This window comes from Equus asinus, chromosome 8 (assembly GCF_041296235.1).
Source record: "Equus asinus isolate D_3611 breed Donkey chromosome 8, EquAss-T2T_v2, whole genome shotgun sequence".
In the NCBI taxonomy this organism is placed as follows: Eukaryota; Metazoa; Chordata; class Mammalia; order Perissodactyla; family Equidae; genus Equus; species Equus asinus.
Genome location: NC_091797.1, coordinates 88,342,114 through 88,368,660, shown reverse-complemented (window position 1 = coordinate 88,368,660; position 26,547 = coordinate 88,342,114). Strand labels below are relative to the sequence as shown.

At 55.4% G+C, this 26,547-nt stretch overlaps 2 protein-coding genes across 3 annotated transcripts in view; one reads left to right on the top strand and one right to left on the bottom strand.

Annotated features, from left to right (window-relative positions):
* The window catches only part of KIAA1671 (KIAA1671 ortholog), a 179,994-nt gene extending 170,680 nt beyond the window's left edge, over nucleotides 1-9,314 (bottom strand). The window contains exon 1 of the mRNA XM_014857864.3: nucleotides 9,189-9,314. The gene's annotated coding sequence lies outside the window, so the exon portion shown is untranslated. The remainder of the gene's footprint in view (nucleotides 1-9,188) is intronic.
* A 4,038-nt stretch (nucleotides 9,315-13,352) lies between these two features.
* Nucleotides 13,353-25,925, top strand: LHFPL7 (LHFPL tetraspan subfamily member 7). 2 transcript variants are annotated; one of them, XM_070516285.1, is made up of 5 exons: nucleotides 13,413-13,853; nucleotides 13,948-14,171; nucleotides 21,786-22,003; nucleotides 22,731-22,869; nucleotides 25,432-25,923. In XM_070516285.1, exons 3-5 carry the CDS (start codon nucleotides 21,803-21,805, stop codon nucleotides 25,692-25,694), a joined length of 603 nt encoding a protein of 200 aa, XP_070372386.1. In that variant the 5' UTR covers nucleotides 13,413-13,853; nucleotides 13,948-14,171; nucleotides 21,786-21,802; the 3' UTR covers nucleotides 25,695-25,923. The 2 variants fall into 2 exon arrangements, with proteins under 2 accessions (XP_014713331.1, XP_070372386.1); XM_014857845.3 differs by having other exon boundaries at nucleotides 13,353-14,171; nucleotides 25,432-25,925.
* Nucleotides 25,926-26,547: the final 622 nt, after the last annotated feature.

Sequence of the window (26,547 nt, the reverse complement as noted above, 5' to 3'; positions counted from 1 at the left end):
GGAGACACGGGACTTCAGGGCGAGGCGGGACCGCCTGGGTTGAGCTATGAATACAGGGTGGTCTCGGCTTCGCAGGAGGCAGGCCTCAGTTCGAATCCAGACACTGAGGAGGGCTTGACCTCCCTGAGCCTCGCCTTCCTCATCTGTAAAAGGGGCCAGTAATGCCGGCTGTCCGAGTAATTCTGCAGATAGACAAGAAGACGCATACGCAACACCTCCCCAGCGAGGGAGGTGGCACCCAATGGACCCTCGGCAAACAGTGTTTTTTCCAGGCTCCACCTTTGAAACGGCTGGTTTTGATTCTTCCCAGAAGGCACAGCAGGAATAAGAGGCTCCGGGATCTCCTCATCCAGTTCCCCCTCCCGCTGTGAAAAAGGCCCAGAGAGGGGAAGGGGCTTACCCAAGGACACACAGCAAAGAAACCAGCACTAGACCTCAGGAGGGGTGACTCCCGCCCCCGAACTCATTCCAGGACACTTCTGTGTCCTCCCACGGCCCAGGACCCCTTCACAAGCCAAGCACAGCCCCCGGCAAGCAGGTTCCAGAAACAAAGACAAGCCTTTTCCAGGGCTGGGGCCTCAGATGAAAGGAAGAGACAAACTTGGGCAGCTTCCCAGGCCAAAGGGCCCTGGGAGTTCCCGACCGAGTCACTCCCCAGCCCGGCCCAGGGCACGGGGCAGGGCACTGCGGGCACGGCGCCCACCGAGGCCCAGGCTTCATGTCCGGGCAGGCCAGTAGGCCTGAGTTCACAGAGTGACCTCAGTGTCCCCAAGGCACCCGCTGGCCTCCCCTCCCGGCAGGAGGCCCCGCATCCCCCCATCGCTCCCCCTGCAGAGCCTCGCCCACCACAGGAAACAGGACGGTCCCCAGCACGGGCTTCCGTCGCTCAGGAAGCAAAACAAAGAAAAGAAACATCCACGCGGAGCCGGCTGGGAGCGGCGGCCTGACCCGGAGGCCGACATACAGCGGGGCCTCCACCAGGCAGGACACCGCGCCTGGCTCCCTGCCTGCACGAGCCGGTGATCTGGGCTACACGTGTCACCTCTCGGAGACTCAGTTTCCTCGTTGTTCCTCAAACGGGAGCAACGCTAGGACACTTCTTCACAGGCTGAAGAAAGGACTCGGGAAAATAATGCACAAACCCATGTGTCAGAGGCACCGGACCGTCAGAGCAGAGAATCAAGGCTTATGATTATTTTTTTATTACTGCTACTGTTACTATTTCTGCCACTACCACAAACGAGGAAGATTTATATTGTGACTTGTAAAACAATTCCTCGGCATAACTTACACACATTTATTTAAAAACTCTAAGCTGATCTTTTTATGGGGAAGGGTTCCCATTTTTAAAGCACCTACTATGTGCAGGAGGCTTTCTATACAGTTACCTCACCTCATCCCACAATAGCCCCACACGGAAAATCCTAGCATCTTCTTTCTGCAGATGAGAACTGAGGCTCAGAGAGGCAAAGTCACTTGCCCAACGTCACACAGCAGTGACATGTGGAGACGGGAGGGCGCACCAGGAGTGCCCAGCTCTGCCTGCTCTACCACCGGGAAGGCAGCAGGCCGAGGGACTCAGGCCACAGTTGGGCTGCGAGGATCAGAAGCCCCCTTCCCAGCGGTGGCCCTGGGCACGTGACCTCCTCTCTGAGCCTGAGTTTTCCCATCTGTAAAACGGGGACACAAGAATCAAACAGAACATTGACAACACAGTGCCTCGGCCAGAGTGCACGCTCCCTACTGATCACCTTTATTTCTCTCTAAATGAGATTTCGTGTTCTCCAAAGCCGGTCTCTGCGGATGGAGGAGAGGCAGCCTGTCATCTCCCCCAAACTTCCGAGGGCACAGGGGCCGGGGCGGAAACCACCAGGGACACACGGGTCAAAGGCTGCCCTCTCTCGCCCCCAGGGACACCTTGGCCCATCCGAGACTCACTTCCCGGATGAGGAAATGCTCAGAGAGGTGAAGCGACCTGCCCAGAGTCACACAGGAATCCTACACCTGCAGCGCCCCAGATCCTCAACCTCCCCATCCGACTTCGTCGGGACGCCTTCCCCTGACATCTCATTTTCCCTGGGGCCTGCACAGGACTTGCCACGTGATCGACACAGGACAAATTTGTGTCAAATGAATGAATGAAGGCGTGAGTGAGGGACCTCTACCCCTGCAACTAGCTCGGCGGCCTCCTGCGGAAACTCTTGACCATGGGCTCCCTGAGGCCCGCCACATGCCTCCCCACGGTGGGGCGGGTGCAAGATTCCGGACTCTCCCGGGCTGGAGTCAGGCTGCTTCTGGCTCAAGAGTGCTGAGTGGGTGGTCCAGGCACCGGCCCCTCCCTGGCTGGAAAGGCTGGCTCCGGGGAGAGGATCATTGAACAGCGACCTGCTGACAGACGGCCCTCCAGCTCCAGCAGAAGGAGAAAAGGGTCTACTCAGAAGCAGGGGTCCAAAAGCATCGCCTCGTCACTCCTTTCCCCAAGGTCCCGGCTCCCAGGACCAGAAGCAGCCTCCCTGGGCCTTCACAGACTAGTAACAAAACCAGTAATCACGACGACAATAGCTAACACACGTACATTACTAGCGGGCACCATGTCTTAACTCATTCAATGCTCATCAACCTCCTGAGGCAGGCACTATTATGACTCCCATTTTAACAGATAAGGAAAGTAAGGCACAGAGAGGTTAACTGCCTTGCTTGAGGTCACACAGTAGGAAAGTGGAGGAGCTGGGATTTGAACCCAGGCAGTCTGGGTCCAGATTCCCTAGAGGACTCCCAAAGGATAGTGGGAATATCCAATACTGCAGAACCAATATCTAATTTTGTAGAACTCCTCATTCCACCCCAATCAGGACGCCCTTGGCTCCACGGTCACAGGCACCACTTATTTCTCATCTACATCATGCCAGGTGTTTCATAGTCCTTTTTGCTAAGGGTCACGCGCACCCTGTGTCCCTTTTACAAACGGGCAAACTGAGGCTGAGAGAGGTGATGAGACAGGTCGAAGGTCACATGACCTGTAAGGGGCAGAGCTGGGGTTTGAACCCAGATCTGACCCCTCCACAGCCTCCCCTTGGCCTCTCTGTGCCTCCCGCTCCACTGGCTGCAGGTACGACAGCTTGAGGAACCATAAACCAAGTCCAGAGCAAACACCCTCATCCAGACGATCGCCTCTCACCCTCAGGCCTCACGTCACAGGTGCAAAGCACCTCCGTACCCAACACCGTGTTTGGGCTTCACTGCGGCTCTGCCAGAGCGGATGCATTATTCCCCTTTCCCAGATGAGGAAATGAGGCTCAGAGGAGCAAACCACCTGTTCCAGGTTATAAACGCAGACCAGGTCTCCTTACCCAGAGCCCTGCTCCGGCGTGTCCCCCACAGATCACAAGCCACCATTCCCACCGCCACCTCCACGCAGACCCTCCACCCTGCACGAGGCCGTCCTGCCAATGGGAAACCTGGTGGCCACAAGTTGTGTCATTGCTCAGAAAATACATCCTACCCCCCTCAGCCTCCATGAGAGGCGGATCCGTTTCTGCCTTACTGATGTCGGCCTTGGCCACTGACGTGCTCTGGCCAAGAGAACAAGGGCAGGAGTGACAGCTTCCCCGATCCCAGGGGAGACTTTTGGAGGCGTGTCCCCCCGAGCTCCTGAGCGTCTGCTGTCCAGCGCCACGGAGCACGCCCTGGGAGCCGCCTGTGGACCTGCAACCACAAAACGAATGTCTGCTGTTAAACGCCACTGCGATTTGGGAGATGTTTGTTACACAGTATGATTCCAGCAAAACCTGACTAATACAAGGACCACGTATTTCCAGAAGGAAGCAGAAGACGTGTGTACGTGGGCAAACAGCTTCCAAGACACAGTCTCCAGCAGGCTGGATTAAAACCCCAGCCACAAAATGCTGTGCCACCTACAGGAACTGTCACCTTCCCAACTGTCACGCCAGAGGCTATGTCCCACGGCCGCGCTCGGCTGCGGTGGGAGGGTGAAAGGTGCAACCACTCTGGATGGAAATGGACAGGCTGCACCAAGTCGCAACATCCTGCATCCCGGCCTGGACCTGGGCATCCAGTCAACTGCAACAAGTGCGCAGACGCTGGAACAGGGATGTTTCCTGCACACCGTGCATCACAGCAAAAGCCCGGCCCTAACGCAGCACCCGTGAGCGAGGGAGCTGTTGAATAACAAACAGCACCTGCATGCTCTCGAGTGTTGTTCAGGTTTTTAAAAGCGTGCGGTAAGTCAGCACGTTCTGAAATGGGAAGGTGTCCACGTCTATTCTTAATTTACGTACGACATTCTTTGTTTTGGGGTTGTTGTTGTTAAGAGATTGTCTACACATATTCATTCAACCACAACTATTTACCGAGGAAACAGCAGCGAAGACAAATAGGGTTTCCACCTTCTTGGAGCATAAAGCCTAGAGGGCAGGAAGTAATAACGACAACTCTACTACGTCCATCGCAAGTAACAAGGAGGATAATAACCACCACCACCAACACACACTAAGCACTGACCACGGGCCGGGCCCTTCTCATGTACTCCTCACAGCAACCCTCAGAGGTAAGACTCGCTATTATTTACCCTAACTGATGAGAAACTGGGGCTCAGAGAGGTTAAGGCACCCGCACGAGGTCACACAGCCAGTCAGCGGCAGAACCAAGATGCAACTCCTTCCAGCTGGCTCCAGAGTGGACATCAAAACAGCTCAGATAATTAGCAGAGTGTGATAAGGGCTTGGAAGGAAGTAAACAGCACAGATATACATGCAAGTTTCCGGAGGGTCGAGAGAAACGGCTGACCACATTATCTCTGAGGAGTGGGATTTGGGGTCTGGAGTGGGGGCCTCACTTTTCACTCAATACAATATCATTGTGCCACCTGGGAAGTGTTTGGTGTGTCACATGTTATTTTTACAATACAAAAATATGTACATATTTATATATATATGTATATACAGCCACGCACCACGTAATGACGTTTTGGTCGACGACGGACCGCATACACGGCAGTGGCCCCATAAGATTAGCAGCATGGAGCCCAGGTGCGCAGCAGGCTATACCATCTAGGTTCGCGTGAGTACACTCTATGATGTTCGCACCACAATGAAATTGCCTAACGATGCATTTCTTAGAATGTGTCACCGTCATTAAGTGGGGACAGAGAGAGAGAGAGAGTGTGTGTATCGCTTCTGACTCAGTGACATAAACACCAAAGGTCACGCTTGGGGACGTGTTGTATATTCTTCGTGGAGACAAGGCTATAAAACATTTCAAAGGTCACCTGACCAAGCCGCGAACCAGCGCCACCGAGATAAGTGCTCCCCAGAGGGCAATCCACAGTCCTGCGCACACCGTCTCCCCTGCCCCGTGCCTTCCTCCCACCCGGCTGACCAGACTCCTGATGAGTGGGCTCCCGAGGGCAGCGGCTCTGCCTAATCGCCCACCGAAGATGCTCAATGAAACATTCATCGCATCGAAGGAAAGAATCTGTGTGTGTGCGTGTGTGCCTCAACTCAAAGTTCGTTAGTTTCCCTTTAAAGGACGGGAGTTTGGGCCGTGGGAGCGGGCAGAAGGACCGCTCAAAGTCATAAGTGAAAATCGAGGGTCCCCAAAGCAGCCATCGCCTGAGTTTGTCGTGAAGAATTAAAAAAAGAACGAAACAGCTCAGCCCGGAGCCTGGCACCCATAAAGGGTCCGGTGAAAAGCGGCTGATCTGATGTGTTACGCACTTTACCCACACGCTCTCCAATCCTCCCATTTTACAGAAGAAGAGACTGAGGGTCTGAGAGGGCAGTGGCTTGTCTGGGGTCGCCCTGCTAGGATCTGGATGGGGCAGTGGAGGAGGAACGTGAATCCCGGCCGGGACCCTCCTGCGCTCCTCTGCATCCCAGCCCTTCCACAGCCTTCCTGTTGGGTGTTGAAGGAGTGCCAGGGGCTGTAAAGAGAATTTTTGTTGCCTGTGGTGTAACTTTTATTCATTCAACACACCCTGCCTCATTCTAGGGTTACCAATTGGCATGTGATTCTTCAAACTGCGTGCTGCTCTTCCTGCCCGGAATGTCCTCCCCTCCTTGCCTCGTCCTTTAAGACTCAGCTCATGTCACCTGGGGTCACCACACACACCCCAGGCTGGGAGGGCCGCCGCCTGCCTGAAACACGTCCTGACGACAGACTATAACGACAACAGTCATACTTCACTGTTCCAGTCGCTGCTTCACTGAACTCGCCTAACAGCCCTTCGAGGGAGGGCAGGGTCCCATCACGAGCCAATGTGACAGATGAGCAAGCCGAGTCCCCAACAAGCGCCATGCCCACGGCCACAGCCAGGCAGGAGAGGGCTCCCAGTTTACCCCAAGTCTCCCTGGCTGGCTCCCTCCTTTCTGTCCCTGCCTCCTCCAGGAAGCCTTCCCGGGTTGACCCCTGCTGCCCCGGGACTCAACCTCACCACCCTCTGTGGCTTCTCCGCTCCACCTCGTGGACGCCAAACATGCACAAGCTGCAGGTTGGAAACGAGTTCAAGTCCCTGCTCTGCCACTGGTGGCCGGCAAAGACCTCGCACAGCCCTGAGTCCAGTCTGGCATCTGTGAAATGACAATAATGCGCCCCACAGCCTCAGGAAAGGGGGGGGCAGGTAAAGCGTAACATCCCTGAGGACCTGGCCGTTTGCGCCCATCCCTGGGCAGGCAGCCCGTGGGTGCTCAGCAAGGTTTGCTGAATTGAATGAAACGCTGACAATTACCACATTTGGGCCCCCTCCCCGGGGGGGGGGGGGGGGGAGGTTCCCTCTCCAGACAGACTGGCACGGTCTTCAGCTGGCTGGCTCTCCAAAGCCAACACTGACCAATTTCTCCATCCCGGTCCGGTCCACTGTCACCTCTCACCTGGATTTTTCTAGCAGCTTCCTCACTGGCCTCCTGGCCTCCTGGCACATGCTCTCCCATCCAGCCTCCCACAGGAGCAGGCCAAGCTTCCCAAAACACAGGACTCCCCTGACCCCACCCCTCCCCATGCCAGAGGGCCTCCACCCTTCTGCCAGCACCATAGCCGTCCCCTTTGGGACAACCGACTCTTCTCTAAGGTTTCACCCCCCAAGGGCATGACTGCCAGCAGTCTTGGATGCGGTGCCTTAAAGCATCTGTGGAATAAATGAATGAATGAATGCACATTTGGAATATTCCTCTGGGGCTCTTTTTCTGAGGTGGTCACACATGCCGAGGGGAGAGATGCTCAGGGCCAGACGGTGGGCGGCTCCCTCCTCTTGCCAAGGTCAGGCCTGAAGAAAAGCCTGCCCCCCAGGACCTCCAAGGGGGGAAGGGCCCTCCCACCTCAGAATCTGCAGGGAGGGCTGCACCCCAAGAATCAGCACGGCTGCCTCAGTGGTCTACAGGACAAGCTGACCGCTCCGTGGCTAGAATGTAATGGAAACGGACAGGTCCTGAATTGCCCCGGGCCACACCATTCCGATAGTGTCTGCACATAGTAGGCGCTCAGTGCACACCAGTGAACTGAATGAGCCAGGCCACGGGTCTAGCTGAAACACGTGCTCAGACCAGGCACTAAAACCCCGCGCTTCTCTGAGGAACCCCACCCTTGTCAAGCATGCAACTCCTTTAAAAAGGATGCCCCCTAAAACCGCGGAGACCGGGGCTGATGTCTGCACAATTCCCCTGGGAACTGTCGCAGGGACGAGCCGCCAGTGTCTGCGGGTGAATGCTGTGTGTCCAGGAGCCCTGATGGATGAGCAAAGGGACAGGCGGCCAAGGGCGAAGCCTTGTCCAAAGGCTCGGGTTACTGAGTAGCGAAGCCCCAGAGCCTCTCTCGGCAAGGGGTGTTGGAGGGGCGATGAACCCCTTTGGAAGAAAGAACAAGCCAAGCAGCTCTCTAATCTTGTAGTTTAAAAAGACAGCGAGTTTACGGATTTGAAGGGTTTAGGGAGCCTTCCCTCTGATCCTGGAGGGGAAGCCCAGCGGATGGGACATGGGTAAGGAGGGGCCACAGAATGAGGCCCCACTAATACCTGCACGGCTAGCTCCTGCCTATTTCATAGCTATCCTACCTATTAATCCCATCCGCCACCCAGAAGAGGGGAGACCGGGGCTCAGAGAGGTGTTCCGCCCAAGGTCACAAAGAAACTGCAAAGAAAAAGCTCTTCACTTCCTAAAGGTAATGGCTGCTCCAGGCTAGAGAAAGTTCAGTTCGGCCGGGCCGGAAGCCCCGGCCACCTCGGCGGCGCGCGGAGGTCACACGGCCCGCTCCTGGACGGAGAGCAGGGTTTCAGGGCGCGGCGCCCCGGCTCCGAGGCCAGCGTGTGCCAGGAGGGCGTGGAAAGGTCAGGATCGGGTGCGGGTCAATGGTCTGCTTCCCTTCCCGAGAGCCCCGCCTGTAGTCCCGGGCGGCGCCGCCAGCGGGTGGGGGCCCTCCGAGCCTGCCCGGGAGCTGGGGGACGGAGCCTTAATCCCATCAGGGCGCCTCTGCCCCGGGAAGGCGCGCGGAGGGGAGCTCCGGGGCCCGGGGTCGCGGCGCGCTGCTCTCTGCACGGCCCCCGCTGCTCGCAAGATCCCAGCGCCTCAGGCTCCGCCTCGCTCGGTATCCCCGCTCCCCAGTCTCCACCTCCGGGGCCTCCAACCCGCACGGACGTCCAGATCCTAGCAGCTCCGCGCTGGGTACCCCGGATCTCCAGCGATCCCCAACCTCCCAGTCACCAGATCGCCTCTCGGAATCCACTCTGAAGGCTCGAACCAATGCGAGGGGAGAGGGATCAACTAGCTCCCAGTCTCCAATCAGCGTCTACCATCACTCGCAGGCTGGGGATCCAGTGGGACCCCAGGAGGCCGCCGGTGCCCGATCCCCTCCTGGGATCGACTCCCAAGTCTTCAGCGGGGTGGCACGGGATCCCTCGGCTGCCCTGTGAGGGATCTTCCCGCGGGATCCACTCCCAAGTCTCGGGAGACAGATTCCCCCGGCTCCCAACAGGATTCCTCCCTCCCCGCAGACCCGGAGCCCGGGGAGATCCACCGGGTCCCCGCCTCTTCCCCCGCCAACTTTGCCAACTTTTCTCCCGGGGCCTCAGCCGCGCAGAAACTTGGCGGCCATCGCCCACCGCCGCCTCCGTAGCCCCCTCGCCGGCCGGGGATCGGGGGCGCACGGCCAGCTCCCACCCCCGCGGCCGCCGCGCAACCTACCCTGGAGCCGCCGCCGCCGCCGGCCAGCGCCGCGCCGCCACCTGCCCGCCGCCCGCGACACCTGCCCGCGCCGCCCGCCGCCGCGCAGCCTAGCCTGCTGTGGGCGGGGCGTCGGGCGGGGACGCGCCCCCGTCGCCATGGGAACCGCGGCCGGCGGCGCCTGCGCGGAGGGCCCCGGGGCGGAGCGCCGCCAGACAGACCAGCGCTCGCCGGCCGGCGGTCAGGCAGGTCGGAGGTCGCTGATCCGCCGCGGACGCTCCTCCCGGGAGCTCTCCCGGCCCCCGAGCCCCGAGCCCGCCGCGCCCGACTCGGATCCCCCGCAACGGACAGCGATCGCCGCCGGGGCTGCGGCCCCGAGCGCCTGATGCCCCCGGGCGCTCAGGAGGCGCTGGGCGGAGGTCGCCCGTGGGATCGCCGGGGCCGGGGCGCCGGAACCGGAGCCAGCGGGGCGCCGGCGCCCCCTCGCGGCCAGCGGGGGCATTGCACCTGGAACCGCAGGGCCGGGGTCCTAATGAGAGGGTGTTCACTCTGCTGGGGCGCCTACTGTATACCACGCCTGCTGCCGTCGTGTGGAGGGGAGGTTCTGCGGTGAGACTTTTGGATACGTTGGGAGAATCGTAGGAAGTCTCTCCTGAACGAGAAAATGCCCGTCTTGCTATCTTTTCCTCATTTCATGCTATAGATCTTTTAATATTAAGCACCTACTGTATGCTGGGTGCTGGGGACACAGTGGTGAAGCAGCTGACAAGATCCAGGAGCTCGTGGAGCTTAGGGACACTGGAAACAGTAATTGCACTAGTAACTTGAATTGCATTTGTGACAATGCTCCTAAGGAAGTGGACCAAGCATGAATAACTAAGGACCTAAAACCGTGTACGTTTAAGTCAGACCTCAGTAAAGTTAAAGAGAAAGAAAAAAAAGAACATCACACGTGTGTGTGTGTGTAAGAAGAAAGGGCACTCCTGTTACAGGAGATGCACACTGTATCCGCTGTTTCTTTTATTCTGCACAGCAATCCTTTAGTTGTTCTCCAGCCCCCATATTACCACGGAGGAGCCTGAGGCTCCCAGGAGATTTGCCCACAGTAAGGGAACCCAGAAATGGCGAGGTGGACGCCCCCTGAGGGCCTGTGTCCGAGGATATTCTCCTTTATCGTCTGGATGTCTTGAGCACGCTTGTCAGTGGGACTCAACTCTGGCTTTCCAATACGATGCCTCTCCCAAGGGGAGGTCTGACTGGTGGAGGACAGACAGTGGTGGGATTAAAGTTAGAAGCCCTCGAAATCCCCCTTTAAGCAGGGCCTTGACGTGGCAGGAGTGGGTTACACCAGCAAAGGGAGCCCGTGGGTTATTGTCTGCTGCCCTCTGCAGCTCCCGGGGCAGCGACTTCTATCTCTGTTCACTCCTGACTCTCGGCGCCTAGAGCCAGGTTTGTGCATAGTTAGCGCTCAGTAAATACTGACTCAATAAATAGTGGGTTACATGCAGGGATGACTGACAGCTGAGGGCGTACCATCTGTCGCCTCTCCTCCAGAACCTTCTACGCACTTCCTGTCTCTTCTGGGCAAATCTCCATTAACCAGAATGCCTGGACTGAGAGTTCTGCTTAACCGAATGTTCCATGTTTCTCGGCTCCCCAGCCAACACAGTCCTCCCCCTTGGCATCTCCTCCCTATTCCAGAACTTAAGCACCGGAGGGGAGAAGATGGTCCACCTCCTGCAGAAACCTCAAACCCAGATGTGTCCCCAGCCCTGACCAGCCCTCCCCAACCCTTCGCCCGGAGGGCTGCCCAGCTCAGGCCCAGCGTCGGCTCTTCTGCCCCTGTCAATCTTAGAGGGAATCCCAGAAGCGCGGAACTACAACTCCCAGAGTCCTCCTGGCCCCAGAAGGGGCGGGACTTCCTGGTTCAGCCCCTCCTTAGCGACTTGCCCCGCATTCCTGTGTCCTCAGGTCCAGGGGAGAGGCTGCCAGCCTGCACACAGCGAGCTGTTATCCCCTGACCAAAGAGGTGTCAGGTTGTACCAGAGCCCACACCCCCACCCCACTCCCAGCCCTGGCTTTTCTCTTCTTGAGGACAGAGGACAGTGCCACCCAGGGACTTTCCCAGAACCCCTTCTCTGCCACTTTCTGCCCCCTCCTCCAGGAAGTCTGTCTTGATTTGGCTGCCTGTTCTCAGACTCTCTGGCAGCCCCTGTCCAATAGAACTTTCCGCAATGACGGAGACGTTTTATATCTGCAGTGTCCAACATTAGCCAAAAATGACTGTGAAGCATTTGAAATGCAGCCAGTGTGACGGAGGAACTGAATTTTAAATTTTATTGAATTTTAATTAATTTAAATCGAAATAGCTACATGTGGCTACAGCTACCGTGCTGAAGAGTATAGCTCTAGAACCCACACGCTCCTCCGCAAAGACCGTCTTCATGCATTTCCGCCGGAGGATATTTACCCATTTTGTTTCTCCAGTAATTGACCTGCTTCTTGAGGCCGAAGGCCAGCCTGTGCTTTGAAATGTTTTCCCTCAACACCGGGCCTTTGCCCATGCCGTGCCCTCTGTCTGGAACACCTGGCCCTCCAGGTGCCAATCATCTGTAATGACTACATATCCTTCAAGTCTTAGCTGTGACGTCAACTCCTCCGAGAAGCCAGCCCTGACTACCACATCGCAGCCTCTCTTCTACCCCCTACGAAGGCCCTGACAACACTGTTGTATAATTACCCGATTACTTCTCTGTCTGACTTCCCAGACCGTGAGCTCCTTGGGAGCACAGACTAGCACCGTACCTGCAAAGAACTGACAATAAATATTCACGGAATTCAATGTTGAGTAAATGTTTGCACGTCATACAATCCAGTGACTGGTTCCCAGTGTTGATACCGATGCAAGCTATCATTCACTGAGCCAAGTACTTTGCCCGTGCTGTCTCATTAAGCGCCACCACAATCTTATGAGAGATGCTCTATGGTTCTCTCCCTTTTACAGATGAGGGATCTGGAGCTCAGAGAGGTCAAGTAAATTACTCAAGGTCACACAGCTAGGATCCCAGTCTAAGTTCCCCAGAAAACAGAGCCTGAGGCAAACTTACATGCTAACGCTTTATTGGGGATGTAGTCCCAGCCCAACAAAAGGGAGGGCGAAGGGGCTGCCAGGGAGGGAAACAGGGCGAGCACATACAAGGCCTGCCTCACTGAGTTGGCCACAGCTTCTCAGGAAAGCCCAGCGGGGAGTTCCACCACTCAGGGCATCTCCAGAGAAGCCACAGGAAACATCCAGGGATGGAGGGCAAGAACTACATCTGCCGGCTCCATCACCTCCCCACCACCGAGTTTCCTGTCCGCCATCCGTCACCCCACCAACTCCTCCCTTCTGGGTCGTGTTGCCTGCGCCTGCGGGCCGCCACGGGGAAGCCAGTCCACACCCAGAGCTCCCCTGAGTCTGGGAGAGGGGCCACCAGAGCCCCCCCACTGCCACCGCCGAGGGTCCCGTCAGCTCAGCTTGGATGACAGCTGCGGATGCTGGGCACCCCTGAGGAGGTGTGTCCGTCGGGCCTGATAAGGCTCGTACACGGCAGAAGCAGGACTCAGAGCCGGTTCCCACTAACTCCAAACCTTCCATGGACGTTGACAGAGAGAAAACCGTGGATAAATGGACGATTGAACCATTGGGGGAAACCCTGGCAATCAGCTGTTCCAGGCGCCCTCGTTTGACAGGTGGAGAAACTGAGGCTCAAAGAGGCAGAGATGCCCCGACTAAGTCGCCCTGAGTGGAGGTGGCAGAGCCAGGATGGAGCTGCGGTCTCAGGCTTCCTCGAACCCTCCTGCTTCCTCCAGCACCGACTGCTGTGCGCCCGTGCGTGGTGGTGGTGGCGTTGACAGCATTAGAGTGAGGCCTCTTGTTCTCACCTGCCCAGCGGCCGTCCCCGTCCTCTGCAACAGTGCCCGTTTTCCTCCTTGAAACCACCCCATCCCCCACCTTTAGTCCATGCAGTGCCAGTGGGGTGAACCTTGTGGCATCCTTACCCTCTCCCCAATCTCCAACCCTCAACCCCCAATCCTAGGGCACAGGACCTAGTTCTGGCCAATCAGAACTTTCCATTCCCCTGGCCACAATGATTGGCTCATGGGTGGGCATGTGACCAGGTTTGTCCAATGAGAGTTCATCACAACATTTACTGCAACTGTGTGCAAAGAGGAGCTTTCTTTTCTCTGGGATTGCTAAACCTCAGAATGTTAGCAGAAGCCAACACTGAGAGAGAAAACCCACCTTAGAGTGAAGCCGACCCAGCAGAAAACAGAGCTGAAATATGGAGAGAAAGAGGGCCTGAAGACATTGCTTGTTCACCTGGATCCAGCTGTGGCTGAAGCTGCACCATGGAATTTTCAGTTATGTCAGCCAATAAGTTTCTCATTTCTACTTGAGTCAGTTTGAATTGCGCTTCCATCACTTAGAGCAAAAGAAAGCACCCACTCTGTGCCAAGTCTTATGCTGGATGCTGGAGATAAAGATTTTTCAGATCCAGTGCCCCCTTTCTGGAAGTTAACAGCCTGTAGGGAAGATCCTCAGGTCCTCGAGAAATATGTAAATCTGTTCCTGGACTAGAATTACGAAGGCAGAAAGGTAGAGAACACAGTGGCAAAAATTCTACACCTGGCGTTGAATCATAGGTGGGTTAATCCCTCTTCATGCCGTCTCTGACCCGGGAAACCCCTGACCCTCCTGCCACCCTGATTTAGAGCAGGCTTTTCCCTCCTTGCACAGCCTACCCTGCAGCCCGGAGTGACAGGCTGTCGACTGAAGGGACCAGGAAGGAAAAAACACACACCCCTCGACCGCGAGACCAGCTTATCACACGCCTGGCCTTTGTTTGCCAACCTGAATGTGTCCTTCAAAGGGAAGGAGACTTTTCAGAAGGTGACAGACTTACGTCCAAAGCCTAGCCTGAGCAGGAGTGGCCACGCCGGAGGGTCTTGACGTAAAGTGTGGTGAGTCTGGAGGGAAGCGTGGTCTGAGGTCAGGAGGTGGGGAAGAGGAAAGTATTGTCCAGGGGCCAAAATGGGATTCACGGAGCCACGAGCCCCTGAAATTACATGCAGTATGGTGTTTGTGCGCATGCGTGTGTGTGTTCACAATACTGCATGGGGAAAGGCGTCCATGGTTTTAAGTCATATTTTCAAAGGAATCCATCGCCTCCACAATGGTAAGCCCCGCTGGTCCAGGACGTGGCCATCCCTTTGTGGATGGACGTTTTAGTGTGTTCAGGCTGCTATAACAAGGTCCCATAGAACGGGTGATTTATAAACAACAGAAATTTATTTCTGCCAGTTCTGGAGGCTGGAAGTCCAAGATCAAGATGCGGGCAGATGTGGCGTCTGGCGGGAGCCCGCTTCCTGGTGCACAGATGGCCGTCTTCTCGCTGTGTCCTCAGACGGCAGAAGGGGCCAGGGAGCCTGCTGGGGTCTCTTTGATGAGGGCCCCCATCCCCTCTCACAGGCCCACCTCCTAACGCCATCGCCCTGGGGGTTAGGATTTCCACGTATGAGTTTTGGGGGTACGCAAACGTTCAGTCCATTGCATGGGGGAAACGAGCCCTTACACCACATCCTTTGACTCGGCTCATGCAGCCAGCTTGTCACACGGCCTGGACTTGCACCAGCATCCGCTTACCTGGCTGTGCAGCTGAGAGAATGAGGCAAAAGACGCAAGTCCCCCCAGGCCTGACTTGCCCACCGTCAGATCTCAGCCTGGACGCCACTCGGCCCCCGGGGCGCCCTCCTCCGTGCTGGCCCCCAGCAGGGCCCGGGGCTTTCCTTTATGCGGAGCTGAGCCTGGACCCATCTATCGGTTGATGGGTTGGGCAAACTCACACCTTCACTTGTCACACTCAGATCCCTCCCACACCCAGCAAACCTGCTCTCGCAGGGTCCCCCACTCTGTAATGGCAGCTCCCCCGTCCCAGGTGCCAAGGGCAAAAGCCCTGGGGCGTCCATGGCTCCTGGCGTCTCTCACACTTCAAGTCCAATCTGTAAGCAAATCCAGTTGGCTGGACCTTTGACCTTCAACATAGATCCAGAATCTGAGCACCGCCCCCCGGCCCTCCCTCTCTGCCCCGCACCCGGTCCACCGCTGTCTCCCCTAGTTCCAGAAGGTGCCTCCTGACAGCTTCTCCCTTGCCCTCCCTCCTGCCTCTTCTCCACCCAGCAGCCAGAGCCATCTTTCTGAAACACAAGACAGGTCCCGTCCCTGCCCAAGACCACCCGCAGACTCCCCATGTCACACAGAAATTAAAAGCCAGAGCTCTATCATCGTCTACGAGGCCCATCACTCTCTCCTTCCTCATTCCTTCTGGTCACCCAGGCCTCTCTGCTTCCTCAAACATGCTGAGCACACGCTCACCACAGGGCCTTTGCACTGCTCCTCCCTCTGCCTGGAATAATCCACCCCCACCCCCCACTGTCCTGAATCCACGTGGCTTCCGCCCTCAGCTTTGATCTTTCCATGACCATCCCCCAGTCACTCGCCGTCTCCCTTCCCTGCTTCCTTTCTCTCTATGGCACTTATTAACCTCTGACATCTTGTATATCAGCTTGTGTCTTTCCTTACTGTCTCTCTCCCCCACTAGAGTGTAAGCTCCAGGAGGACAGGCTTCTGTCTGTTTTCCTCGCTGCTAAGCCCCCAGCACCCAGATCGGTTGCTGGAACATAGTAGATACTCAATAAATATTTGTTGAATGAATAGATGGATGCATGGACCATGTTGTTCTATCCTGTTTGTCTGTCTTGTCCGCAAAACCCTAAGCTCCTTGAGGGCAGACACTATGTCCTGTTCACCATTGTATCCGTGAGGGTCACATGGGCTGGGCACATAAAAGTTGAATGAATGAATGATCACCCCCTTCGGTTGACAGATGAGGACATGGAAGCCAGGCACTCACGAAGGCACTAGCAGCCACCTCAAAACTGCCAAATCGCAGTTCTCTCCTCCCATGGCTGACAGTGGCTCCCTGGGGACCAACCGTGCTCCCTGGCTGGAGCAGGTGGCAGTGTTGGCCCAGCCCTAACCCTGGGCAGCCCCAGGAAACCCCCGGGGTATTTGATGTTAAAGTTTAACCCTTTAATGTCACTTTGGACTTAGGGTCCAGAGTCAGGAGCCGATTCCCTGAGTTTGAGTGCCCGGCCCCCCTCTCACTCCCTGAGACTTCATTTTGTCATCTGTAAAATGGGGACTGTGGTAACAGTACCTACCATCCAGTGGCTTAACGCAACGAGGCCCTGAGAGTGGGCTCAGAATGGGGCGGGGTGAGCACCCACGAGCTGTCAGCGCCCATGACAGTTAAACGCTGAGCGGAGGACAAAATCCTCAGTCCCTTTCAAGCTTCCTTTCGGTGGATTCCAGCAAATTGGAGGCTGGCCGGATGTGGTTTCAGGTTATAATGCCTCATTTCGGTTTCTGGGCACCTGCACGGCCGGCGTGATTTCCCAGGCGGCCCTGAGCACATTATCTGGGGAACAGAACTCCTGTGAAGGTCAGAAACGCCCGGTCGAGCCACTGGGGCAGCAGAGAGAGGCAAAACCGGGGGCCGCCGTCGGCCCCGGGCTTCCTCGCTTCCGGGCTGGAATTACACCCCTTGGGATCCTGCCAGCCCCAAGGAGAGGCTGATTCTGGTGGAGGAGAAAAGAGAAATCCATCTTGCTTTGCCCAAGGGGTGGCGTCTCACTTGCTGGCTAGCAGCCACACGGTTTTTCTCATGCTGGGAACAGAAAGTCTATGCAACGGAACCCCGACCCACCTGGCCAAGCCGAGCTCGCCCTCCCCCGCGACTCCCACACAATCTTATCCCCTGAACCTTCAGGACGCCCAGCCCCATTTTCCAGAGAGGTGAGGCGACCTCCCCAAGGTCATAGCGCTGGGGAGGGGAGGAGGCGGTGTGTCAGCTTCTTTCTCCCACATCTTCCTGCTCGGGACTGAAGCCAGTGCTCCCTGCCGCCTGGGATGCTAACGGGCTTTTACAGATGGAGAAACTGAGGCTCAGAGCCATGGAGCGACTTGCCCCGGGTCACACAGCTGTGAAGTGGTACAGGGACTGGCCCGTCTCCAAGCCCAGGATTGCTGCCACATTTGAAGTGCTGGCCTGGCTTGGAGTCACAAGCGAAACCCAAGGTTGAAGGGACCGGCCCTGGGAAGCCAGTGGGGGTGCCCTTGGCCGGAGGGGCAGCTCAGCCGCTTTAGACCCCGGGTGTCCGTGGGCAGGCTCAGCCCTCCTGGGCCTCACCTCTGGTCATCAATGACAGTGCTGGCTATTAGCAAACTTCCGTCCTCCTCCAACCACCTCCATTATTATTTAGGTAAGACTGGACTTCAAGCGGAGTCGTTCATTCATTAAAATAAATTTTTATTTTAGAAGGACAACCAGGATCATACCCCAAAATAGAACAAAACCACAACAACAAATACTAGGCAAATCTAACCACATTTCCAAATTCTCACGCAACTCTGTGGCCTGCTCAAGGCTCCCTGTCTTTTTTTTTTTTTTTTTTGAGAGAGAGATTAGCCCTGAGCTAATATCTGCTGCCAATCTTCCTCTTTTTGCTGAGGAAGACTGGCCCTGAGCTAATATCCGTGCCCATCTTCCTCCACTTTATATGTGAGACACCTACCACAGCATGGCTTGCCAAGCGGTGCATAGGTCCACACCCGGGATCCAAACCAGCAAACCCCGGGCCACTGAAGCGGAACGTGCGTACTTAACTGCTGCACCACTGAGCCGGCCCCTCCCTGTCTTTTTCAAAAGGGGAGATTGGCGGATGCTCAGGAGGTGTTTAAGACCAGTTAGCTCCAACGGACACTTTCTCCTTGATGTACAGAGAAGGCTTGAAGGAGAACTGAAAACCAACTCCAGTCTTCTGGGAGTTAGTGACGTCTAAGGCTGGTCTGAATGTCCCCCGAATACCTCCAAGGACCATACGAGGCTCCCTGGCATCCACATCCTTCATCTGGAAACCTCTAGAGCAGTTCTTCTACGGAGGCCCTCACAGTGCCGTGCTCTTTGTATCTGTCGATACATGTACTGGAGAGGTCGCGAGGGGAAGGAAGGGTGCCATGTCCGTCCTTCAGGGAGGGCTGGAGGGGACTCCCAGGGCATGGTCATGGGTGTCTGCTGGTCAGTGGTTGAAGCTGGGCCTCGCCTTCCCTTTGGGGTGGTGTGAACTCCACCAGTCTCACTCTCCCTGTCCTCTTGGTCCATTCACAGCTCTCCATCCCTCGCTGGAGTCCTTCCCTTTCTTTCCCTCCTATCTGCTCCATGTTCCCCCGCTAGGAGCCAGCCAAGGGGACAGACACTCGGGGAAGAGGAGTTGTGGGGTATGGTTGGGGAGGAAGGGCTGTTTTTCCTATCAATCTAGGCATCAGAGTCTTGGCTTCTATTCCATTTTTCTCCTGATTTTCCAGGGGATCTTGGGCATATCACATAGCCTCTCTGGGTCTCCATTTGGTTTTCATCTTTTAGGGTGTCTGCTAACCCCACCTGGTATGAGGAAGCAACAAGATAATAGGTGTGCATAACACTGCCACAAATGATCACCACCACCACCACCATCATCATCACCACCATCATCACTACCAGCATCATCATCACCACCGTCACCACCACCACCATCATCATCACCACCACTATCATCACCACCACCATCATCATCACCACCATCATCACTACCAGCATCATCATCACCACCGTCACCACCACCACCATTATCATCACCACCACCATCATCACCACCACCATCATCATCACCATCACCACCACCACCGTTATCATCACCACCACTATCATCACCACCACCATCACCACCATCCTCACCAGCACCACCACCATCACCATCACCATTATCATCACCACCATTATCATTACCACCATCATTGTCACCACCATCATCATCACCACCACCATCACTACCACCACCGTTATCACCACCATTATCACTACCACCATCATTGTCACCACCATCACCACCACCATTATCACCACCACCATCATCACCACCATTATCATTACCACCATCATTGTCACCACCATCATCATCACCACCACCATCATGGTCACCATCATCATCATCATCACTACCACCACCAGCGCCACCACCATCATCACCACCACTACCATCATCACACCACCATCATCATCCTACCATCATCATCTCTACCACCATCACCATCATAATCACCACTGCCATCATCATTTATTGAGGACCTACTGTGTGCAGGGAACTCCACAAAGCACCTTCTATATATTTTCTCATTTAATCTTTCCAAGTATAAGGCTTGTTTAACCTATGAAGGAACTGAGGCTCAGAGAGGGTAAGTGACTTGCCTAAGGTCACACAGCCAATAAATATGACAGCCAGAGATCGAACTTCTCTGGCCTCAAAGCCTGTATGCCTCCCCAGAGTGAAAGCATTTAATTGGGCTGGAAATGGTCAGGACATTAGTTTGGACCTAGAGATTCATAGACATGCTGGAGCTGTTCTCAGGGCAGGAGAAATGAAATTCTCTGGAATGAAGTATGAGGGAGATGACACCGCCAGGCCAGAGGAGCCTTCTAGGCCACATGGGGGGAGCAGCCGCCCCGGAGCAGAGACGGACAGATACACAGCCCTGCCTCAGAAGAAAGCCCAGAGCTGGAGAGAGGAAGGCAGCGGGGAGACTGGAGCTCGGGGCTGAATGAAAGCAGGGAAGGAGATGGGAATGTAGCGTGGTTGAGAACGCGGGTTTAAGTACAGACAGCTCTGGGTTCGAGTACTGGTACCCACATCTTAGCTCTAACCCTGGGCAAGTCTCTTCACTCCTCCAAGACGTCACCTAGAATAGTGCCTGGCCCACAACAGGTGGAAAGGAAAGGAGAGTTGCCAGGTCACCAGGCCTGGGTGACTCCCCAGCCCACCCCTCTAACTGGATCCTTGGGCTGAGTCGCCCACTCTTCTCTGAGCCTCAGTGTCCTTCTTTGTAAAACAGGAGGTCACGGCACCCACCTTGCTGGATTCTCGTGCAGCCCGGCAGACACACAGGCCAAGAGCATGTTCTCCCCCAGTCATCGAAGATGAGCTCACTCCACTTCTCTGGGCTTGTGGCTGAGGAGTCACTAAGCACGTGAATAGTGTGATGAGTGTTAGTTACCCGGCATACGACAGTGTGTGGACCGCCGTGCTGTTAGTATTAGAAACCGGCCACTCGCTCACCCACACTGGCTTCCAGGATCGGCCTGGGGCAGTCTGCTGCCCTCTCTGGGCCTCAACTTTCCCATCTGAAAAGTGGGAGGAGGTTGAGATTAAGAGTCTTATGTTTGGGCATGTGGGTCCCTAGGAACCTTCCAGCTCTGGAGGAGAGAATGTGGGATGGCGCAGCCACCTGAGTCAGCAGGTGCGTTTCAACATGTACAGCCCCAACAAATGCTTGCAGAAGTCCATGCACACGCATGTTCATGGCCGAGCTACTTGTGGTAGAGGGAGCAGGAGGCCCCCCCATCTTGGAGGGGGCGCATGCCACGGAATACCACACAGCAGTTGGAAGCGACGCTGTGGCAGTTTCGGCCAGGATCCTGCTCATTATCCCTCGTCCTTGTGTCTCTGCCCGTCGGTGGGCTTCCATCTGCCAGCCCTGCGTCTTATTGCCTGTGGATTTTCTCTGCCTGTGGGAGCCTATTTGCCACCACACATGGCTGCCACCACTGCCGCGGGCAGCCCTCGACCAATGGCCGGCAGGAGCTGGTGTGCAAAGACCACACCCCTCCAGCTCTCGGGAGGTGCTGTCTGTCACCCATCTCTCGGAGCTCCCCAGGGCAGTAAAGCCCCAGGTGCCCCCGGGGACAGCTGGCTTCATAGCACCCTCTTAACTGGCGGCCTTCTCTTTTCACCCCACCTCCTTCTCCCCATCAAAGGACTTGCACCCAAGTCCTCATCTCAGGATCCGCCTTTAGGGCACTCAAACCAACACAGACGCAAAAGTGGGGCACACAGCAACGTGGATCCACCCTGGAAACATGATGCTTAGTGCCCGAAGTGGGAGGAGGCAGAACGCACCCAGCACACAAGACTACGCCACTTACATAAATGCGACACACACACATACTGAACCGCATCGATGTTGCAAAAATACCTCCAAGCAAAAAGATGCACGTTGAATCATCCAAACGGTCACCTCTGTGTGTGATTTAGAAAAAGGCCCCCCCTCTGGGTAGAGGCAGGCCTTTGGGATAGTGTAAGGCTTGATGGGCTGAGAGAATGAATGAATGAATGAATGAATGAATGATGAGAGGGGCCTTGCACGGCCCAGTGATGACGATGTGCCGGGCGGAACGGGAGTGCTCGAAGGTCTGTTTAAGCACTGACATTTATTCCAGGGTTTGGGGTTTCTACTTCCAGAACTTGTTGGGGCAAACCCTCTCCCCACCCTACTTATTCAGGTCTCCCATTGCATCACTAGGCGGAAGGGAGGCTGATGGCCTGGGGTCTGAACACAGGACCAGATCTGGGCTGGGGGCACCTTCACCGGCCCGTTTCTCTCTTTCCTGGCAGTTTCCAGCACTAATCTTGCCCTTTGACCCCTAGGTCCCTGACCCTCCCTGATGGTGGGCAGCATGTGGGTGGCTCTGGGGCTCTCCCTGGCCTGCATCTCGGCCCTCAGCCTCATCTCCCCTGCCTGGTTCCAGACCCCCACCTTCTCCTTCGGCGTCCTCACCTACTGCTCCTGGCCTCAGGGTAACAGCTGGAACCAGAGCTGTGGGATCTTCAGGTCCCTGGACGACATTCCTGACTTTGCCTGGAAGGTGAGTTCTGGGCTCATAACTCACCGGGGCCTTGGGGGCACTACCCAACCCACCACAGCAAAACAATGCCAAGTTCTGGTCCTACCCCACCTCCCAGCCCCCAGGCCTGAGCCTCTGACTCTGTCAGTGTCGGGTGGGGTCTGGCTATCTGCATTTTAGCAAACACCCAGGATGAATCTGAAAGCTGCCAGCCCATACAATACCTTTGTACAAATTAGGAAAAAGTGCCCCTTCTTCAGGACACTATACTGCCATCTGCTGGAAAAGTACTATCATCAATATGCAAATCTATGATGATCCCAATGTAGCTCCTACAGTTGTGCAGTGTACAACCTGCACACACCTACCTGGCCACCCTCTAAGCATTACTAGGCTAGAAAACCACGGCTAAGCTGTTGGAAGTCTCTGTTATGAGGCACATTACCAAGTTCAACAATGGGGACAACGGGTCAGGACTCTCGGTCCAGCACCTCTTAGGAAGATTATACAGCCTTCAAAAGTGATCATTACAAAGGTCCCTCTCCTGGTGAACCTGCCATACAGGAGGTGCTCAATAAAGGCTGGTTATGGTGACTGTAGATCTAGACCTTAATTCTGGCTTCACCACAGGGATAACAAGAGCACAGACCTCGGGGGTTTCAAAGACTCGGTTGCTGTTCAACAAGCAGAAGGGGCCTCCGCCTGCCCCACCGCAGTCAGCCCCCTGCCTGCTCTCTCTTCCTGGCAGGTCTCGGCTGCAACGCTCCTTGGAGGCTGGCTCCTGTTGGCCTTCAATGCAATTCTCCTCCTGTCCTGGGTCCTGGTCCCCAGAGGGCTGTGCCCAAGGTGGGGTAGTGGCCCAACTCTGGGGGTGGAGGCAGCAGCAGGTAAATCCACTGTTGCATAGCAAGCTTTCCAGAGACGTTTGCAGAATGAATGAATGAATGAATGGATGGATGGAGGGATGGGTGGATGGATGGATGGATGGATGGATGGATGGGTGGGTGGGTGGCTGAGTGAATGAGCAAAGCTGTGAGCAGTGTCTGGCCTCCCATGTTGAATCGCAGAGATAAACCCTAGGATGGTAGACTATTCCTGGTCCTTTAGCAAGCCAGAAATGGGAGAGGGGAGGGAATGGCATCCTTAGCAGCGCCTCTCTGGCCCTTAGCTAGACCCAGTCCTAATAGTCTGTCCTCCTTTTTTTCTCTCTCACCTATCCACTTTGCATCATCTTTATTGGGACCACCATACACAGTTGGGCAGGTTGTGCACTGCACAAGGGTGCCCAGCTGAGGGCTCAGATGCTGACATCTCGCCTATGCTGCACTTGCTAAGCTGGGAAACAGCAGGGCTGCATCTTTCCTGAAGGGTTGCTTTTCTCTAATTCACACATAGGCTCTGGATGGTCCAACCCAGCCCTTGATCGCAACCCTCCTCCCATTCACTCTCCACCATCTCCCACCTGGATCGGAGCAATAACCACCTCACCTGTCCCCCTGCTGTCACCTTTGTCCCCTGGAGCCTGTTTGCCACATACTGGCCAAACGGGTCTTGTTATAACCGAAATCAGATCATGCCACTCAGACTGGCCCATCCACCCTCCCATGACTTCATGTCACACTCACAGTAAATTTGACCTCCTTGCCGTGGCCGATGAGGCTCCGCCCGATTAAGCCCTTGTTCCCTCACGGGCCTCATCTCTTCCCCCTAGCCAGGCTCAGTGTGCTCCAGGCACACCGGCTTGCTCTCTGCTGCCCATAGACGCCAAGCTCGTTCCGGCACCTGGAATTCTCTCTCGCAGATCCTCAAGTGTCTTGCTCCCTCACTGTCACTGCCCCGGTGAGGTCTTCCATGACCTTGAGGGGAGGGAGCATCCCTCTCCTTGAGTTCGCCTTCCTCTCACCTTGCTTTCTACCTGCCATAGCACTTACTCACCTGAAATATCTGACCTGCCTGATGGGTTATTGTCCATCTCAAGCCACTGCAATGTCAGCTCCACGAGGGCGAGGACACACCTGCCTTGATATCCTCAGCACCCAGCACAGTGCTTTGCACACAACGGATGCTCACTAAATATTTGTTGAGCCAGTGGCTGGAGATATGGTCCTTGTTCTAGGCTTGCAGTGTCTAGTAGGGGTGGGCTGCCTCAGGCTGTTGTGACTCAGTGGATGTTAGACACAACAGGGATGAGCACAGGGTGCCAGGAAAAACTCCAGGAGGTACCTGATTCAGTGTGGGGAGGGTGTTAAGGAGGGCTTCCTGGAAGAGGCATCACTTGAGCTGAGTCTAGAGGTATAAGTGGGAGTTAGCCAAACGTAGAAGGGTATTTCACGCAATGGGAGCATCAGCGGCAAAGGCATGGAGACCAGAGAGCAAGGCACATGCAGGGACCTGCAAGGAGACCAGAGTGGCTGGAGAGCAGCAGGGGAGCTGGGGGCCCTGTGAGTCTCCTGCAGTGAGAGCGCCTAAGGGGAAGAGGCGGCTGGCTCATTTCCTTAGTGTCCTTAGTGCCCTCCACAGCGCCTCTAACAGGTTTAATGAATGAATGCATGGATGGATGGGTGGGTTGGTGAATGGATGGATGGGTAGATGGATGGGTGGATGGGTGGATGGATGGCAGGGTGGGTGGATGGATGGATGAATGATTGTGTGGGTAAGTGAGTGGATGAACTAATGGATGGATCGATGGATATATTAGTGGATGGAAAGATGGGTGGATAGAGTAATGGATGGGTGGGTAGATGGTTGGGTGGGTGGATGGATGGGTAGATGGATGGATGGGTGGGTGGATGAACAAATGGATGGATCAATGGATACATTAGTGGATAGATAGATGAGTAGATAGATGAATGGATGGGTGGGTGGGTGGATGGATGGATGGATGGATAGAGGGATATGGAAAATGGGTAAATTGGAATATGGATAGATGGATGCATGAATGGATGGAAGGATGGATGGGTAGGTGGGCGGATGGATGGATGGATGGGTGGGTGGATGGATGGATGACTGAATGGGTAGGCAAGTGAGCAGATAAACTAATGGATGGATCGATGGATATATTAGTGGATGGATAGATGGGTGGATAGATGAATGGATGGGTGGGTGGATGGATGGATGGGTGGATGGAGAGATGGATGGATGGATAGATGGATGGTTGGGTGGGTGGATGGGTGGGTGGTGGCAGGTGTTTAAGTGGGCAGATGGATAGATTGGTGGATGAGTGAATGGATAGGTGGATAGAGGGATAGAGAGAATGAGTGGATTAGAATATGTTGAATTAATGGGTGAGTAGACAGATGGGTGGAAGGCTAGTTGAGTGATGGGTGGATAAAAGGGTGGATGAACCAATAAATAAGTGAATGGATTAGTGGATGGGTGGATGAGTGAGTCCAGGGATGGAAGGTTAGCCACGTGACTGACACACTGGTTTTTCTTCCCGTTGTCTCCAGCCATCGCCACCATTGTGGGCCTGCTGGTTTTCCCCATCAGCCTGGCCTCTCCTTTCTCCAAGGAAGCCTGCGGGGCCTCCTCCATGTACCACGGTGGGCAGTGCCAGCTGGGCTCGGGCTACGTGACCGCCATCTTCAATGCAGTCCTGGCCAGCCTCCTGCCTGTGATCGGGTGGTCCCACATGACCAAGGTCCAGGGGAGGACCATCCTCTTCTCCAGTGACACTGAGAGAATCATCCTTGTGCCAGATATGAGCAAATAAAAATTTCCCAGGAGAAGCAAAAAGAGGCCACAGTGGAGTTGTATAAAATCACCATGTACCCAGGTTCAAATCTCAATTCTGCTGCTTCCTTGCTGTGTGACCTCAGGCAAACCACTTCACCTCTCTGGACCTCAGTGTATTCTTCTGTAAAATGAGAGGTGAAATAATGCCTACCTCCTAGGGTTGTTAGGAGAATTAACTTGGGATGCTGTATGTAAATAAAGCACTTAGCATATTGGTAGACACATAGTATCCAATGACCTTTAGCTATTATAATTATAATCCTTACCTCCCAGGACTGAGGTGACAATGAAATCTATTCATGAGCAGTGCCCAGGGCAGTTCTGAGTCTGGGGTTGTCGCTCAAATACTGTATCTTTTAATGTGCATGTCCATCTTCTCTCTCTTCCCTCCCGCTTTGTGACTCCTTCTCTCTCGGAGAATTTGAAAATGACTCACTTTCCCATCCAACATGTCACGGGTGCCCATTGTGGACAAGAGTTTGTCTGGCGTTGGGGTGGGGTTGAAGGAACAGGCTTAGTTAAGGACCTGTCTCAGCCGCCACGCAGATACTCCCACTGATGGGCAAACGTCAGTGTTACTGTGGAGCCCGGGAGACCCTTCAGGATCCAGCCCCAACCTCTCTCTTCAGCCTCTTTCTTGTGCCCCACCCCACCCCCGGCCTCTCTCTCCAGCCACGCTGAATTCTGAGCCCGCAGTAGGTCTCTCCACACCTCCACCCCTGTGCACAGGCCCCTCTCTCTGCCGGGGATGCTGGAGTCCATCTGTTGCTTTGCCTGTCATGACCCATCACCCTTCCTCCAGAGCAGCATCCTAATTTTCCTTTGGGAAA